Below are 15,051 nucleotides of genomic sequence, written 5' to 3'. Positions count from 1 at the left end.
GCATAGTATTAAAAACAGCGCTAGCAAAAGCAAAGACGGGGTGGAGTTTCCTCCATCGCTAGCAAAATAAGTGAGTTGGACGCTGAGGAGCATAAAAAAACTAGTCTGGGCCCTGTCTCCTTTGCAGTACCTTGTTTGATTTGGACACTTAATCAAAGCTTTCTCATCTTTGATCGGTTTGTTTAAAATATAGACTGCAACAAAGGAGCCTGCGTGTTAAAGGAAGTGTAAATAAAGTGGGTCATATTTTTCAGGGGGATAAACAAGTAGTCTGCTACTGATTGTGTTTGGAGACTTCGTATTTCACTGAAAGCAAGGATGCTACTGACCCTAGCCTGTCCCAAAAAGCACTCACCCCTCCCATCCCCGCACCCCTTATTGGTTGTTCTCTGTTGCTATGGTACCAGACATCGGATGCTGAAGCTTCATGTGCGACATCTGTGTTGGTGCAGCAGGAAGTGGTGGAGTGGAGTGATGGAGAGTGTAACTTGGTGACTAATGAGGCTGACTTTCACTCAGTGTGAGTGTTTGTGTTCATGACTCATGTTTTGGGGAACATAAATCTGTTTACAGTCACATTGTGCGGACCTTCTTCTCTTGTGTGTAAATCAACTATGACTGTGTGTGCGTGCATGAGTGTCATGGAAAAAAAGCCCAGAAAAGATCCTCCTCCAAATCATCAAAGGAACTAAGTTTCCTAATGAGAAACATTCATAAGAAAGTGTGTTCATCTGAGCAGTCCTTATTCACAAGTAAGGTCAAAAATATGCAAAGTAGCTTTCTATAAACGTACACCTGCACTTATTTAAAGGTTCATTAAGTACACTGAAACACATGCAACACATGTTGCCTCTGATTAGCCACCTACATTTTTTCTCTCAAGTAATCTCAACATTGGGGTAGAGCAGGCAGTCTATTAATCAGAAGGTCAGTAGTTCAATTCCCAGCTACTCCAGTCTGCATGTTGAAGTATTCTTGGGGATGATATTTAAATTTAGTGCATCCACTGGAGTGTGCAAATGTTAGACAGGGCGTGCTTAGGTGTAGAAAAAAGCACTTGTAAGAATTTGTGTGTTACTGGGAGAATGAGGCTTCTAGTAAAATGCATTTTGAGTGCTCAGAGTAGAAAAGCACTATATACAGCCATCATCCAGTGGTTTCTGATGGGTTTCACATGCTGATTATTAGAAGAAATATTCCTCATTGAGGGAAAAGATTATCATCCTGTATGTATTTCCATGTAACCCTTAACCAGACCCAATTTGTAAACCGACAGAGGGACGTCTTCAGTACAAAGTTTCTTTATGTAACTCCACACTCAAAAATAAAAAGGGACAAACATTTTATTCTCTTGCAAGTCTTCCTCTTTTTTTCTAAAAACAAACCATCCATCAAATATTGCACAGTAAAAACAATGAAAAAAAGTACATCATTACAACCCTCATTAGCAAAAGATGCAAACAAGTTCTCTAGTTGTAGGTCTTTTTTTTTTTTTAAGGATATTCTCCTGCTTTGGCCCCTTGAGAAAAAGTCCGCTAGATTAACGATTACTTCCAAAGTATGAAAAAGGCTTTCCGGGTGAATTTGAACATACATGTGAATCCTCCAAGGTCCGAGGGACATTTGGCAAATGGTTAAGAGGCTCATTTAATGTGCACACAGTAAGGAAGCGTATGCACCAAAACATACTGTGGGGGTTATTAGGCTCTGTGGGAGTTCATCCATCTCAGTGCTCTCCAGAGTTTTACCTCCTCTACCGTCAATGAGATCCAGTGGGCAGGTTATAGTGAATCCTTTCTAAGTTAGTTGAGTTTGGCACTAATGCGTATCCACTGAAGGGCCTGCCTGGTGTACTGGACAGCGTGAGCGATGCTACTGTGAAGAGTCAATGGCCCAGACAAAGTATTCAAGTAGTTGAAGAACTCTGATGAGGAAGAAAAAAAAGATATTGGTCTTAAAACATCTGAAAACCAAAACGCATTTGACATATTTTCATGGTAATCTCTCCCCTTTTTATTTCCCATTTAAATCACCACTACCTTTATTCTCCTTTGCAAGGTTGTCTGCCACCTCCCAGTACTCATAGCTGTACAGCACACTGTTGGTAATGTTCAGGTGAGTTGCTGCCATCTGGTGGATACGGTGGGGAATGCTTATGAGGGAGGCAGAGCTGCTGCCCTCGTGGGAAACCCGTGCGAGGTGTTTGGTATTAGGCGAGAGTGAAGAGGGGGGTCCTCCTGTACCCCTAAGAGTGAAAACACACATACACAACAGAGTGATGGGCAATCAGCGGTGGTTTCAGTGGACTAAATGGGCTGAAGAAAAGGCCGATCATTCAAAGTTATCATCCACCTACTTCCCAGAGTCACTCCAACCGGGTGGGGTAGTAGGCACTTTAGGAGAGCTCTGTAACAACATGCAAACAAGGCTTATTGACGTGTCATCCACACATAAAAGTTGACTTGTTTTCAATTAAATGACTTGTTTTTAGATGTACCTTAAAGTAATCCAGCAGCACTTTGGAGTATTTCAGCGCGTGATCCTTCTTCAAGCGAAACATCTGCCAGTAAAGGAGGGCCAGGCATCGGAAACTGTGGGTAAGAGTCGGACATGGCGCAAAATCATCCTCAAAATGCATGTCCTTCAGTATGATGATAGATGTGGCTTAAACAGATGAGATGAAGAAATATGTACCACAGAACCGCCAGCTGTTTGTCTTCCTGTCTCGCCCCGGGGCCAGAGTGGCTCTTCAGCTTCATTGCGTACCTTAAGAAACAGGCTTTTTAACACCAGAGCCACAATTTGTGTTTATGCACATATCCAAATCCAAATGACTTGTGACCGCTTTAGCATTGAAATGTCATTCACCTAATGAGCTCCACTGTTTCCGAATACATGGTATAAGGAGACTTTGCTTCGAGCGGCCCTTCCTCCATTGCCTTCCCACATTCCATGAATGAGAGAGCAGCATCAACATAGTTCACAGCCTTCCCTAGCTTGTCGACCTGGAAAGAAATAATCAAAAGAGGCAAAATATTCTTTTATTTGTTAATTTTTTTTGGGCAGCCCAGTGATACATGTTTAGCACTGTCACAGAAAAAAAGTTCTGGGTTTGAATCCAGTAGTTTGCTTCCTCCCACAGTTGGAGAGGCAAAAGAAGCCAAAATGTTAGGTTATTTAGTGATTCTAAACTGGCTGTAAGTATGGCTGGCACCCCAATCGCCCTGATATAAACCAGTTTATACCAGAAGATGGTGTCAGTGTAATCTTTATTGTAAGGGTATGCTTCAAAGTGCTGTAAATGTTTCATTTCAGATGGTTCTTGCAATTCCTGGATTGGCCACTTAAAAAAAAAAGGTCAATCCACAAAGACCCCAATGTTAAAATGTCTAACTTGATAGGCATATTTACACTATAGCACTTAAAGCCTGGCACAAAAAAAGTTTTGGTCTCTAATTTGTTTGGGATGATCAGCTTCTCCTGAGGTTTCTAAACGAGAAAAAGAAGAAACTGAGAGTCTGTGTTCATTCGATTCCCAGGAAAAGGCAGCAGCATGGAGAATTTCAGGAGGTGAAGCTGTATCGCGGCCGCTGTCGTGCATATTTCAGGATGTCAGTGGGGCAGTTTGAGCTCATGTTGGCAGAGTTGGGAACACATCTTAGGAGGGAGAGAAATCATTTTAGAGAGCCGACTGACCCAGAGCAGTGTCTGTGTCTGAGGTAAAATTGGATTATTTCACTATTTGTATATTCAGTATTGGTGCACGTTTATTGCTGAATGCAGTGGTCTGATTGGTCGGAAAAATCTGAAAACTCAAGCTCAGTTTGAAAAAACAAATGAATCCATCACGCAGTCGTTGTGAACGCCTGCATTAAGAGTAGTTGTTTTTTAATTTTTACTTCTATTATCCGACAAATAACAAGTAATAATGTGAGCTACAAACTGTCGAATAGTTTTGCGCTGTTTCACTGAGTGAAATTTTGGATTGTGTATTTTATTTATATGTAACACTGATTTTGCAGTGCACCCACAAAGTTTTTGGGTGCTGCATCCAAACCAAGCCTGTTAACATTAGCTGATAAATTAGCATTCCCTACTCTCATCCAAGTATGGTCACTTTGTTAACAAGGGTCTTCCATGTTCATAATCCAGATGGGTGATGTCACAGTAGCTATGCCCATCTTTTAAATGCAGTCTGTGATTTCGGAGACACTGTAAGCGAGGAGCTACATCACAGTCCAGAAATGCATAAAGAAGGATTATTTTGAACTGTGAATCATGCAAAGCTACACAGAGACAAAGAACTGCATGCTTAATGAACACAGATTTTAAAAAATAAATAAATAAGCTCCAAACTTCTTCCACGTTATCTGCAATAACTATAATTTCAATATTAACAATTTATATTCAAGCAAAGATCAAAGACTCACCATGGCATCAGCACGGTGCTTCATCCTTTTGGCTTCATGTAAGTAGTACTCAGCATGGTGAGGACTAGAAAAAAAAAGACAAACACACAATAACGTTGATTACAGACTGTAAAGAGTATTTTATGAGATCATGCAGAGCATTCTGGGTGATATAAGGGAAAATGTAATGGTCTCAAAATGAAAGTACTGAATGTTGGTGATGTTTTTCAATTAAAAAGTGTATTAGCAAAGCAAATTAAATGTATTTTGAATATTCAGCACTTACACTTGGGTAAATCAAATGACCTTATCTACTGTGAAACATGGGGTTTTGTGTTTATCGCAAAGGTTTCCTAATTTTAAAGTATAGTTCAAAATTTTAAAAGACATGAACAAAATGTAATCACGTGACCCCTGACAACTTCATTATGATCTAATTACACATTGTCTGAAATGCAATCTGGGTTAATTATAGTGATTTTTGTGGAATCTTTTTACATAATCCTGTTTACATATCATCATTAAGATTACATAGACTGTCAGTCTGTGTTTTTATATGACAGAAAGGCAGCGTGGGCTGTGCAGGAATGGACTGTGTGGACTACGCGGGATCGCTCACGTTTCGTGGTTTGGCACAGTCCCCCTTTGTGCTGCAGTGCTCCAGGACTCAGGTGGTGGCTGGGGCTGCTTCGACACTTTCACACACTCCACTTCCATCTTGGGCTGAGTGCACGAAAGGAGACGGGGATGAGCAAAAATGGTTGGAATAAGTGGAGTTGGCATTATTTAGAGTAGCTGTTTATGCTACCTTTATCGCAGAATCTCTGTTCTTGTCTTTGTTCTTGTGGGTGTGATGCTGTTCTGCAGCTTTTGTTTTGGAGTTAGACTTGGGGATCTCGGGGCTCTGGGGCCGGGGAGACAAGGGAGACAGCGGAGACAGCGGCCTCTTACTGTCCAAATCGTCCTCCACACACCTGATTGATACAAATGCCACATAATATGGGATTAAATTGCATTGGTGCAACTGGGTGTGCATGCCACGTGGCTGTATGTGCAAACTGAAGTGTGTCGTCATAGTTTTTCTTACCCACTGTCCACGGTATCAGTCGTTATGGTCTCAGCTGTGAAAGATGACGACTCTGTGTGGCCTGAGGTTTTGTCTGCATAACTCCTCTTGTTTTCTCTGTGTGACACACCATTCTCCAGCTGGTCACACACAAACACACATGTACATCATGAGACCATACAAAAGTATTCAAATGACATTTTTCCTGCAGAACACAATGATTTATTCCATTTCTGTGGACATGCACGTCACATTTGGCAAAGAATGAAAGGAAACACTGTCTACCTTGCGCTTTCTTGTGCTGTCTTTAGTCTGTGTCTCAGGGACGTGCAGGTGTTTCATAGTCTCAATTTGCTTGTCCTTGGCTGATAAGGATAAGGAGGAAGAGGAGGTTTTTTTAGGAGTGGATTGAGTAGCAGTGTCTGGGACCCTCTTGAGAAGACAGAGGTCTATGTGCACCACCAGATTTCGGAGCCCTCGCTGGGAGTGGGGTGCAGCCTTGTTCCCTCGTCCAAAGGGGACGAGGGTGTAGAGTTTTTGCTTCCCCGCACTTTGCTGGTCCTCACTCGGGTTACCTGAGCTGGGTTGTCTGTGCTGCACCACCTTAGGCCTGCTGGCGTCAGGCCTTCCTGGGCCCTGTTGCCCTGGCTTGGCGAGTTTCCTCTGAGAGGTGGAGTCTGCTGGGACTTTGGTAATCGGAGCTTGAAATTCAGATTCAGAATCTGAACTCGATGAGGACGAAGAAGAGGATGAGGAGGATGTTCTCTGAGGAGTTGGGGACCGTGAAGATGAAGGAGGCGACGGGTCTGGCTGGAACTGTCTCTCCTCCTCACTTCTTCCCCGCTTTTTTGTCCCCCCTTGCTGATGTGAGTGGTTGGTAGGGACTTTATGTTTGGCCTCCCATTTATGTCGCTGTTGTTGCGCCTCCTTCTTCCTCCGACTTTCCTCTCTTGCCGTCCCCTCTCTCCTCCTGTCCTGTTCCGTCACTCCTTCCTCCTCTTCCCCCTCCTCTTCTTCAGCCGAACTCTGGATCCAGGACCGTCTCAATAGCTGCTCCTCCGCCAGCCTCCTGTCTTCCTTTTGCTCCCGTTTCCCTTGCTGTTTTTCCTTTTGTCTATCTTCCTTTCTCTCGTGTTTTCTCCCCTCTCCTGTGGTCAGATGATCTCTTCTGCGTTCCACCTCCTGTTTCTTAGTTTGAGGTTTTTTCGGTGTTGTTTTCGCGTGATTAACATTCACAGTGGTGGGGGCAGTGGCCTCCCAAGACTTGGACCTGTGTTTTTTGAGGCCAGGGATGGACTGAGAGTTTGGCCCACAACCAGGATTACTAGCAGCTCTGGAGGTAGATTGAGAATTATGAATAGGATTGATTTCACGAGCAGTAGGGACTAAATGCTTTGCTCTTGTGGGGCTATGTTGAGAATTTGGTTGAAATGGAGGTCGGGGCTTGTGACTGGACCTGCTTCCCTGGATTTGCGCAAACTGTGATGTGTTTCTAGTTTGGGACGCATCAGCCAGCTGTTTAGAGCTTGGATAAAAGTTAGGCTTGGGTCTAGATGTGTGGCTTTGATTCTGACTAGAGGTTAAAATGACAGAAGCCTTTGATTTAGTCTGACTTTGGCCTTGGTCCTGTGGTGGTCGAGTCTTGGGTCTGTGTTTGTGAGATGGCTGAAGATGAGTATTACTCGTGGACTTGATATTTGTATTAGTGTCAGACACCGGGGCGATCCATGGCCTAATTTTTATCCTGTGGGAATTGGTTGATTGACTGGGTTGAGGTTGGTTCTGACTCTGAAACTCAGGGTAGTGACAAACCCTGGAAGGAGCAGGTATACTGGGACTCGGGCTTCTTGGAGGATCTCTAGCTATAGGGCTAGGACTACGGCTGTCTCTTAGTGTCCCACATGGACTGGGGCAAATACTTAGAACTGGACTTGGAATTGGGCTGTGCCTTGGACTGGGGCTGGGACTTTGACAGGTGCTGGTAAATGGGCTCGGACTTGGACAGTAGCTGTAACCAGGGCTTGGAAGGGGGCTGTTGTTGTTGCTGTAACTGAACTGTGGGCTGGGAATAGGGCTTTGGCTAGGGCTGTATTCCTGATTGCTGTCAAATGACCTTGCTGGGGATGGGGCTCGGTGGGTGTGGGGAGAGTGCAGGCGTCCTGGAATAGTCTGGGAGGGATTTTGCTCAGTGCTGGCACATTTTTTCCGCGACTTCTTCAGCCATTTATCTAACTGCCACTGGGCAGCAGGGGGGTGATCAGGCTTAAGAAAACACAGAAACAGAGAGAGATAAAAAGACAAATTAATCATAAAATATTGATGACAGTTGGGGATTGTGAGGATTTCAACATACAGAAATAGGCTGGAACAACATAATAAAAATGCTATTATGCAGCTATAGCCACTGTAGATCTGAATTATTGTTACTGACATAGCCATATGCACACAGCATTTTATCACTGCCACTGGCTGAGTTAATTCTAATTCTATTTTATGTACTTTTTTCAACTACTTCCAACATAAAAAGGCAATGCTGGCTAAAGAGGTCCTTAAAAGTTGTCATCAACCTATTCTTATTTACATCAACCTGATCTGAATGTGTCTAGAAAGCAGACACAAAAGGATATTAAAAGTGAGTGAACAATTCAATCATAAAAAAATAATTTTATAGAACAGAGTGTGGAATGATTTCAGTAGTTTGAGGAAAGAAACAGCTCGATGCTAAAGCAGTGGAGACTTGCCAGATTGCAGGGGCTTCTAATAAAGCAAGAGGTTAGGACTTAATTATGCAGTAAATTTTTTGCAGGCTACACGTGCAGTCGAAAGGTCAAACGTTAAATCATGAAATACTACTAAAAAAAAATACAAGATATTACACTACTACTATAAGTAGGAGAGTAATTAAACCTCCTGACCTATTTTGCATCATTATGGGCTAATTTTGTGATAATCCAGGGCGAACAGACGATTCTGGATCACTTAATCTTACATTCAACCATCGTAAGGAATGATACAAGCCTCACCCAAATGTGTTTGTATCACACTATCTGCACATTCTAATAGAAACATGTAAAACTGTAATACATTCACAGCACATGAGAAAATACCTCACCGGCTCAGCTGTTGTGAAACTATTTAAAGTCCAAATGACAAATCTGGATTATGACTCATAAATAAATTCCAACATTAGAACCTTTCAACAGCATACTTTCCAACGCATGCTCAGTGGACTCGGACTGAGGTTACAGTAGCTCAACCCCTCATCCACTTATACCAAATGACTCACTTAATGTTTGCTCAACAACTGGCTTGCTAACCATAAGAATGAGAAGGAAAGTAGGAGCTTTTTACTCACGTAAAAAAACAACAACAACAAAGAGTTTACTCACAGCTGGAGCGCAAACGTCTCTCTCTCTTACGTGCTCACTTCTTTTCTGTCTTCGCTGACCAGGAGCTAAATTAAACCTCCACTCCTCAAGCCAAACAGTGACCCCTCTGCCCTCCTACCCTCATCCCTCGCTCCCTTTCCAGAGAAGACACTGCATCTCTTGTGCCCTCTTGACTGCCTCCCCTCCTTCTTTTCTGTCCCTCCCTTTTTTTTTCTCACTACCTGGAACTCTGGATTTGCTGCTTCCACAACTCCAACCCCCCATCTGTTCCTTGGGAGACACTCAAATACTTGACGTAAATGAAAAACACATGGTTTACACCCCCCCTCCCTCCCCACAAACACACTCCCTTCCTCTATATAGGGGCCCAATGTTGTGCATGTTCAGTAATACAGTCTATGCTATGTCATACAGGGCCTTCCATTCATAGAAGAGAAGCTGGTTTCCCCTTCATTTCCCACACAACACACATCTACAATGCCCCCCACCTCCATCAGCCCATACCCTGGCCTACACCCTATCTGCTGTATTTATTTGAGATAATAACAAACAAGCAGTCCACATTATTTTTGCTGTAATATCTATTTTTTGAAAAAGGTCTAGTTGTAACTGTCAACCCGAATTCAGGTTTTGATGACTTCCACATCCCGAGGGCTTCTCTCTTTAAGAGTCACACTTTTAAAATGACACCTACGCACTAGTTCTCCGAGCTACCTCTGCCCCTCAACCCCCAAGTCCTCTTCCTCTCTCACTTGCATGCATTCCTCATTGCTCTGTCCCTCTCCACACCTGCTGTCAACTGCCTTAGAGCCCACAACTCCCTGCAGAGAAATCACCCTCAGGCTCATAAACAGAGAAGGAGAGAAACAAGTGAGACATGGGCAGAGAAGACGGAGAACGCAGACGGGGAGGCTGTGGCTTCAGCATTTGGTACCTCCTTGTTGTTGCACAGTGGCTGGATGTTGGCAGGCGACTCGGGATCAGGGTGAACTTCTGGACTCCGGCTTGGGCTCCGGGAATGAAAGCTACTGCTGCCTGACTCATTGGTGGAGTCTGAGCCTGAGGAGTCTGAGCTGGAATGTCTCACCCGCCTGCCATGTGTGTGCGCTCGCTGTGCTGACAGGCTGTCAGTCAACACACACACAAACATCAGAGAGGGGTCAGAGGGGGTACGCAGGCATATATACTGTTGTTATTCACAATATTTAACTCATATTTACAGGCATACAGAAGAAAAAGGAAAAGGAAGTGAAGGATTTGTAAGCAGGTACCTGTGTCTGTCCCAGGAAGCTGACTCATGAATCACCTGTGGGACACAAAACAAACACAGTAATTTGTTATTATACACATTAGAAAAAGTGTCATTCAAGAGGAGAAGCCAGGCACTTTTTCTTTCCCTTTGGCTTTCTCTGTCCTCACACACTCTCCCGCATAGTCTCTCTGTCTCCTCAAGGATTCTCAATATCTTCTAATCATGTCTGCCTCAGGCCAAGACTACTGACAAAGAAATGATCAACAATATGGGAAGATGAGTGTTACCTACCGTGGGAGTTTCCTCATCATCACTGCTCAGCTTCAAGTCATCGGCGAGCATGCTGTAAACCAACAAATACACAGTCACAAAGCCAAGAACCAACTGAAACCTAATCTCTCCTGCCGGACAACCACCTTTCACAGCCCATACTTGATTCGATCTGATACATTTTTTTAATCAGTCTATCAGAATGATGCATTTCAAATTTTCAGCACTTCCAAACGTTTGTGTTCTTCTTTATTGAAATGATAAGTTTGAACACAGCCCACAGATCTTCAGACATATATTCATTAGTGGAAACTACATGAGGGTGCAACCAGGACATGGTTTAAATCCACTCACTTATCTGGATGGTTATCTGCAGTGTTCTCAAATGGGCTCAATTTGACATTATAAGGTAAACACTTCAACGGTGTTTAATGTCTGACATTTGCATTTCCATGAACATCTCCGTCTATTAATGTCTTCAAAAATTAAGAGCTGCAGTGCAGTGAAAAAGAGTGTGAAAGTCTTCAGCCACCCCTCATTATTTTTCACCTGAAAATTCTACACTCAGGACCCCATATAGACAAAATGAAAAGTTTGTGTAAAATTCTGGCAAATTTATTAAAAAAACAAAACAAAAGTATAACATGTATCAAGTACATGTTGCCATGACACTCATAATTGAGCTCAGGTGGATCCTGCTTCCCTTGATCATCTGTCAGATGTTTTTATCCAACTTGTATTGGAGTAAATTCAGCTGACTGGACATAATTTGGAAAGACACACGGCAGTCTATATAAGATGCCATCACTGACTGTACCTCTCAGAGTATAAACCAAGCCAAGAAGTCTAAGAATTGTCTGCAGACCTGTAGGATTGTATCCACGAACAGACCTGGGGGATGATACTGAAAAATTTCTGCAGCTTTAAAAGGTCCCAGTGAGCACAGAGGCCTCCATCATCCGTAACTGGAAGAAGTTTGGAACCAGCAGGAGTCTTCAAGATCTAGCCACCCTGCCAATCTGAGCGATTGGGGTAGAAAGGTCTTAATAAGAGATGTAACCAAGAACCTGATGGTCACATTGACAGAGCTCCAGCATTGCTCTGTGGAGAGAGGAGAAGCTTCCACCAGCCAGCCCTGTGAGGTAGAGTGGCCAGATGAAGACACTCCTCAGTAAAATCACATGACAGCTCAACTGGAGTTTGCCAAAGGACACCATAAAAAGCAAAATTCTCTGGTCTGAGCAAAAACAAAAAATTGGTGTGGCTTTTTGGTGTGAATGCCATCATCACCTGAAAATATCATCCCTAAAGTGGTGGCAGCATCATGCTATGGGGATGTTTTCAGAAGGAGGACTGAATCCGGACACTAATCAGGGTATAGAGACATTCTTGATGATAACCTGCTCCTGAGCCCTTTGGACCTGGGGCAATGGTTAATTTTCCAACAAGACAACGAACCTAAGCACACAGCCAAGATAACAAAGGACTGACTTTGAGACCACTAGCCTAGTGTTTTTTGCAAAACCAAACAAAATATTCCTCTGAAAATGGTCAGGTACAAGGACTAAATAAAAAAATCAACCAAAGTCCAAAGAAAAACATTGCAAGACTTTCAAAATGACAAGAAAGTCTGGCTCCTTGGAAATAAAATATAAAGAGTTGAGTGGTGGTTTAAGTCTTTTGTACAGTACTTTAAGTTTCTTTTGATTTCAAAATTAAATTTCAATGCAGTTATTTTTCTCCCCAAAACAAATAAAACTCAGTTTCAAAACCACATAAATTAAGCACCTTTGGCTCTTAAACTATACAAAGATAACTAAGTCAGATTAACCAATCACTGCTAAACCCTTTACTCAATATTGTCTTCAGTAAAGATGACTGGTTATGTATTGGTTATATTATGTAACTGCACAAGATTTATTTACATTGCAGAAACATGTTCAAATGTTTAAAAAGAACTTTCTATAAATATTTTAGTAAAGTCGTCCCCCCCCCCCCAAAAAAAAAAAAAAAAAAATTCTGTCTTACATAACAAAGGTTGTGAAATTGTATAGTTGGCTTACACCACTCAACATGTGTTTCACGTTAAAAGGAGGATGTAAAAAGTTAACAAACAGCAGCACATCGGTCTCCACTGACAGCTTTCAGGAATGTTCAGTAACCTTTAACCCGACTTGTAGCCTGGAACACCGTTAGCTGATTGACCTGAGATGTCTACATCTCTCGCCCCTCTTTCGCTATCACTCGTGTTTTTCCTCGCAGCTACTGACACGATGAGGTTGATGAATACAGTTTACAGAAGTTGTCGAGACACGCACGAGTATTTGTGATGCGTTTCATCACTCTGTGTGTGTGTGTATGTGTGCGCGCTACAGAAGCAGCTCAAGCTTGAGGAACATCAGAGGATCGTGTTTCCTTAGGCCACACTTACGATTTGTGGGGGGCCACATGAGGGTGACGGGCCATTCGCAGCGGAACATCCCCTCGGTCTGACAGAGAGAAAGAAACCAGATTACAACACTAATAACAGGGAGCTGCTTGTAAATGATGACAAATGTCAGATTTTCAAATTTGACAGAAAAATCGGCAAAAACATACTTTGCCTTTGTTGTGTAATTGGCTGTTTGGTATCCTTTGGAAAGACAGACAACAAAACAACTGTAAGTAAATCTCACTTTTAACAGTTAAAAATGTGTCGTCCCTATAGATAAACATTGACTCATAATATGCAGGAAAATCACCAGAAGTGATTGAGGTTTGGTTTTTTTTCACACATTTGTTTTTCCTTGTCAACCACAGACACGCTGATTCAGAAACAGCGAGCGTAATCTCAGTCCTTCAACCTCAAACACAGATGAGAACCAGGAGGTGAAAGTCTGAGCAGTTGAACAAAATTTTAAAACCTGCAGATCTTCCCAGGAATTTACATCCCAACAGCTTCACCTCCAGGTCAGATCGTGCAAACCTCTAGAAAAATAGTAACAAACCAAAGAGCAACATCTACAGGCCTTAGTTAACATGTTAAATGTTAAAGTTTGTGACACTACAAGTAGAACCGGAGAAAGCCTCTTCTCTCTAAAAACAACATGTTACATCTGGAAAAAACCACAAGACGTCTGTAACACGGTGCTTTGGACAGAGGAGATCTAAGTATTTGGATGTTTGGACATAACACAGAGCGCCACGTTTGGAGAAAACCAAACAGCAAATCAGCACAAATATCTCATATCAACTGTCAGCACGGTGGTGGATGGGTGACGATTTGGGCTTGTTTTGCAGCCCCACAACATGGACATCTTGCTGTAACTGAGTCAACTATGAACTCTGTATATCACATTATTCTAGAGTCAAATAGGAGGCCATCTGTCCAACAGCTGAAGTCTGAGTAAAACTGGGTCATGCAACAGGACAAAGATCCCAAGCAAATCTTCAACAGAATAGAATCAAGGTTCAAACGTCAACCGGATCGAAATGCTGTGGTGGGACCTTAAGAGAGCTACACATAAATGAATGCCTAAACCTTGATGAACTAAACCAATGTTGTCAAGAAGAGTTGACCAAAATCCTTTCACAGCGATGTGAGAGACTGATAATCATACAGAAAACCATTACTTCACAAAGAAAACCCCAAACATGATGTATAAATGAAGTAATAAAGCTGAAATTCAGACGTTAAAGATAAACACAAAGTCACAGACATACCTTAGAGTTGTACAGGATTCGTTGTGCTGGGTCACGCCTCAAGGAGTCCCCAAAGTCCCTCCAGGACTGGGTCATGTCCTGTTTAGCAGAAATGCAGAGTTGGGGTCAAAGACCAATGGTGAAATGCCACTGTGATGGATGAATCTTCCTGAATACTAAATCAGCAGAACTTTCTTCATTTCTCTACAGTCCTGAGCACCATGTTTAACAGCTGACTCTAATTATGAACACTGTTCCTCCCCACCAGGGGGAGCGTGTCTGGCTGTGGATATGGGTTAGCGTCCCTGTCTACTGTAAGTTGAGCGATGTGAATTGCACGCTTGAAACATCTGTGATCAGTGTGCAGTGAATTAAAACCCCCGGCTCACCAGAGCTGTCGGTGTACAAAAACAGGTGCATGTAACAGCAGCTCACTATCTTTGAATGTGAACAAAACGGAACATTTTGGGCTCAAAGTGTGATCTAATAAACTTAGAAACAGACATGATTTTGCAGTTTTCAGGAGGACTGCACCATAGAGCTGTTGCATTTTTCATTCTGCATTTTCAAAGGTATTCAATACGTGAGTCAGAACACACAAAAAAAGCTCATCACAACATTTGTTGTGGAAGGAAGCCCTGGGGAGAAGAGCATGAAAGACATCTGGAAGCGAACCGCAACGAGTGCTCATCAGTGCTGAGTGCGCTGGTACAATCACCAATTGTAGAACATGCAATAAAAGTGAAAACGTAGCTTTGCTGGATTGATCTGTTTTAAATATTTCCTCAAAGATCTTAGAAGGAAGTAAGTAAAAGAATCATCGACCCACCCGTCACGGACTGCTACAGGAAACACTGCTTTACTTACAAAGTGCAGGGTCTTCGGTTCACTCCTGTGGCATGCAGTGTTTCAGCTATTACCACAGATTAAATGTGCTCCCACAGTGACTGTGTGTGTGTGTGTGTGTGTGTGTGTGTGTGTGTG

At 42.7% G+C, this 15,051-nt stretch overlaps 1 protein-coding gene across 1 annotated transcript in view; it reads right to left on the bottom strand.

Annotated features, from left to right (window-relative positions):
* Positions 1-1,327: 1,327 nt before the first annotated feature.
* Positions 1,328-15,051, bottom strand: part of aff3 (AF4/FMR2 family, member 3) — an 18,490-nt gene continuing 4,766 nt past the window's right edge. Inside the window, exons 3-19 of the mRNA XM_014340034.2 lie at positions 14,089-14,166; positions 12,985-13,018; positions 12,818-12,875; positions 10,408-10,459; positions 10,136-10,170; positions 9,799-9,988; positions 5,761-7,737; positions 5,497-5,615; positions 5,218-5,383; positions 5,029-5,132; positions 4,431-4,494; positions 2,869-3,005; positions 2,695-2,766; positions 2,498-2,591; positions 2,357-2,406; positions 2,040-2,245; positions 1,328-1,924 (exon numbers count right to left, since the gene is read on the bottom strand). Of these exons, the coding sequence (XP_014195520.1) occupies positions 1,803-1,924; positions 2,040-2,245; positions 2,357-2,406; positions 2,498-2,591; positions 2,695-2,766; positions 2,869-3,005; positions 4,431-4,494; positions 5,029-5,132; positions 5,218-5,383; positions 5,497-5,615; positions 5,761-7,737; positions 9,799-9,988; positions 10,136-10,170; positions 10,408-10,459; positions 12,818-12,875; positions 12,985-13,018; positions 14,089-14,166 (3,558 nt within the window). The 3' untranslated portion in view covers positions 1,328-1,802. The remainder of the gene's footprint in view (positions 1,925-2,039; positions 2,246-2,356; positions 2,407-2,497; positions 2,592-2,694; positions 2,767-2,868; positions 3,006-4,430; positions 4,495-5,028; positions 5,133-5,217; positions 5,384-5,496; positions 5,616-5,760; positions 7,738-9,798; positions 9,989-10,135; positions 10,171-10,407; positions 10,460-12,817; positions 12,876-12,984; positions 13,019-14,088; positions 14,167-15,051) is intronic.

Source organism: Haplochromis burtoni, unplaced genomic scaffold, assembly GCF_018398535.1.
Source record: "Haplochromis burtoni strain Fernald_Lab_line unplaced genomic scaffold, NCSU_Asbu1 Contig_333, whole genome shotgun sequence".
Lineage (NCBI taxonomy): Eukaryota > Metazoa > Chordata > Actinopteri > Cichliformes > Cichlidae > Haplochromis > Haplochromis burtoni.
The sequence above is the reverse complement of the archived record's forward strand: the minus strand, read 5'-3'. Positions and strand labels throughout refer to the sequence as shown.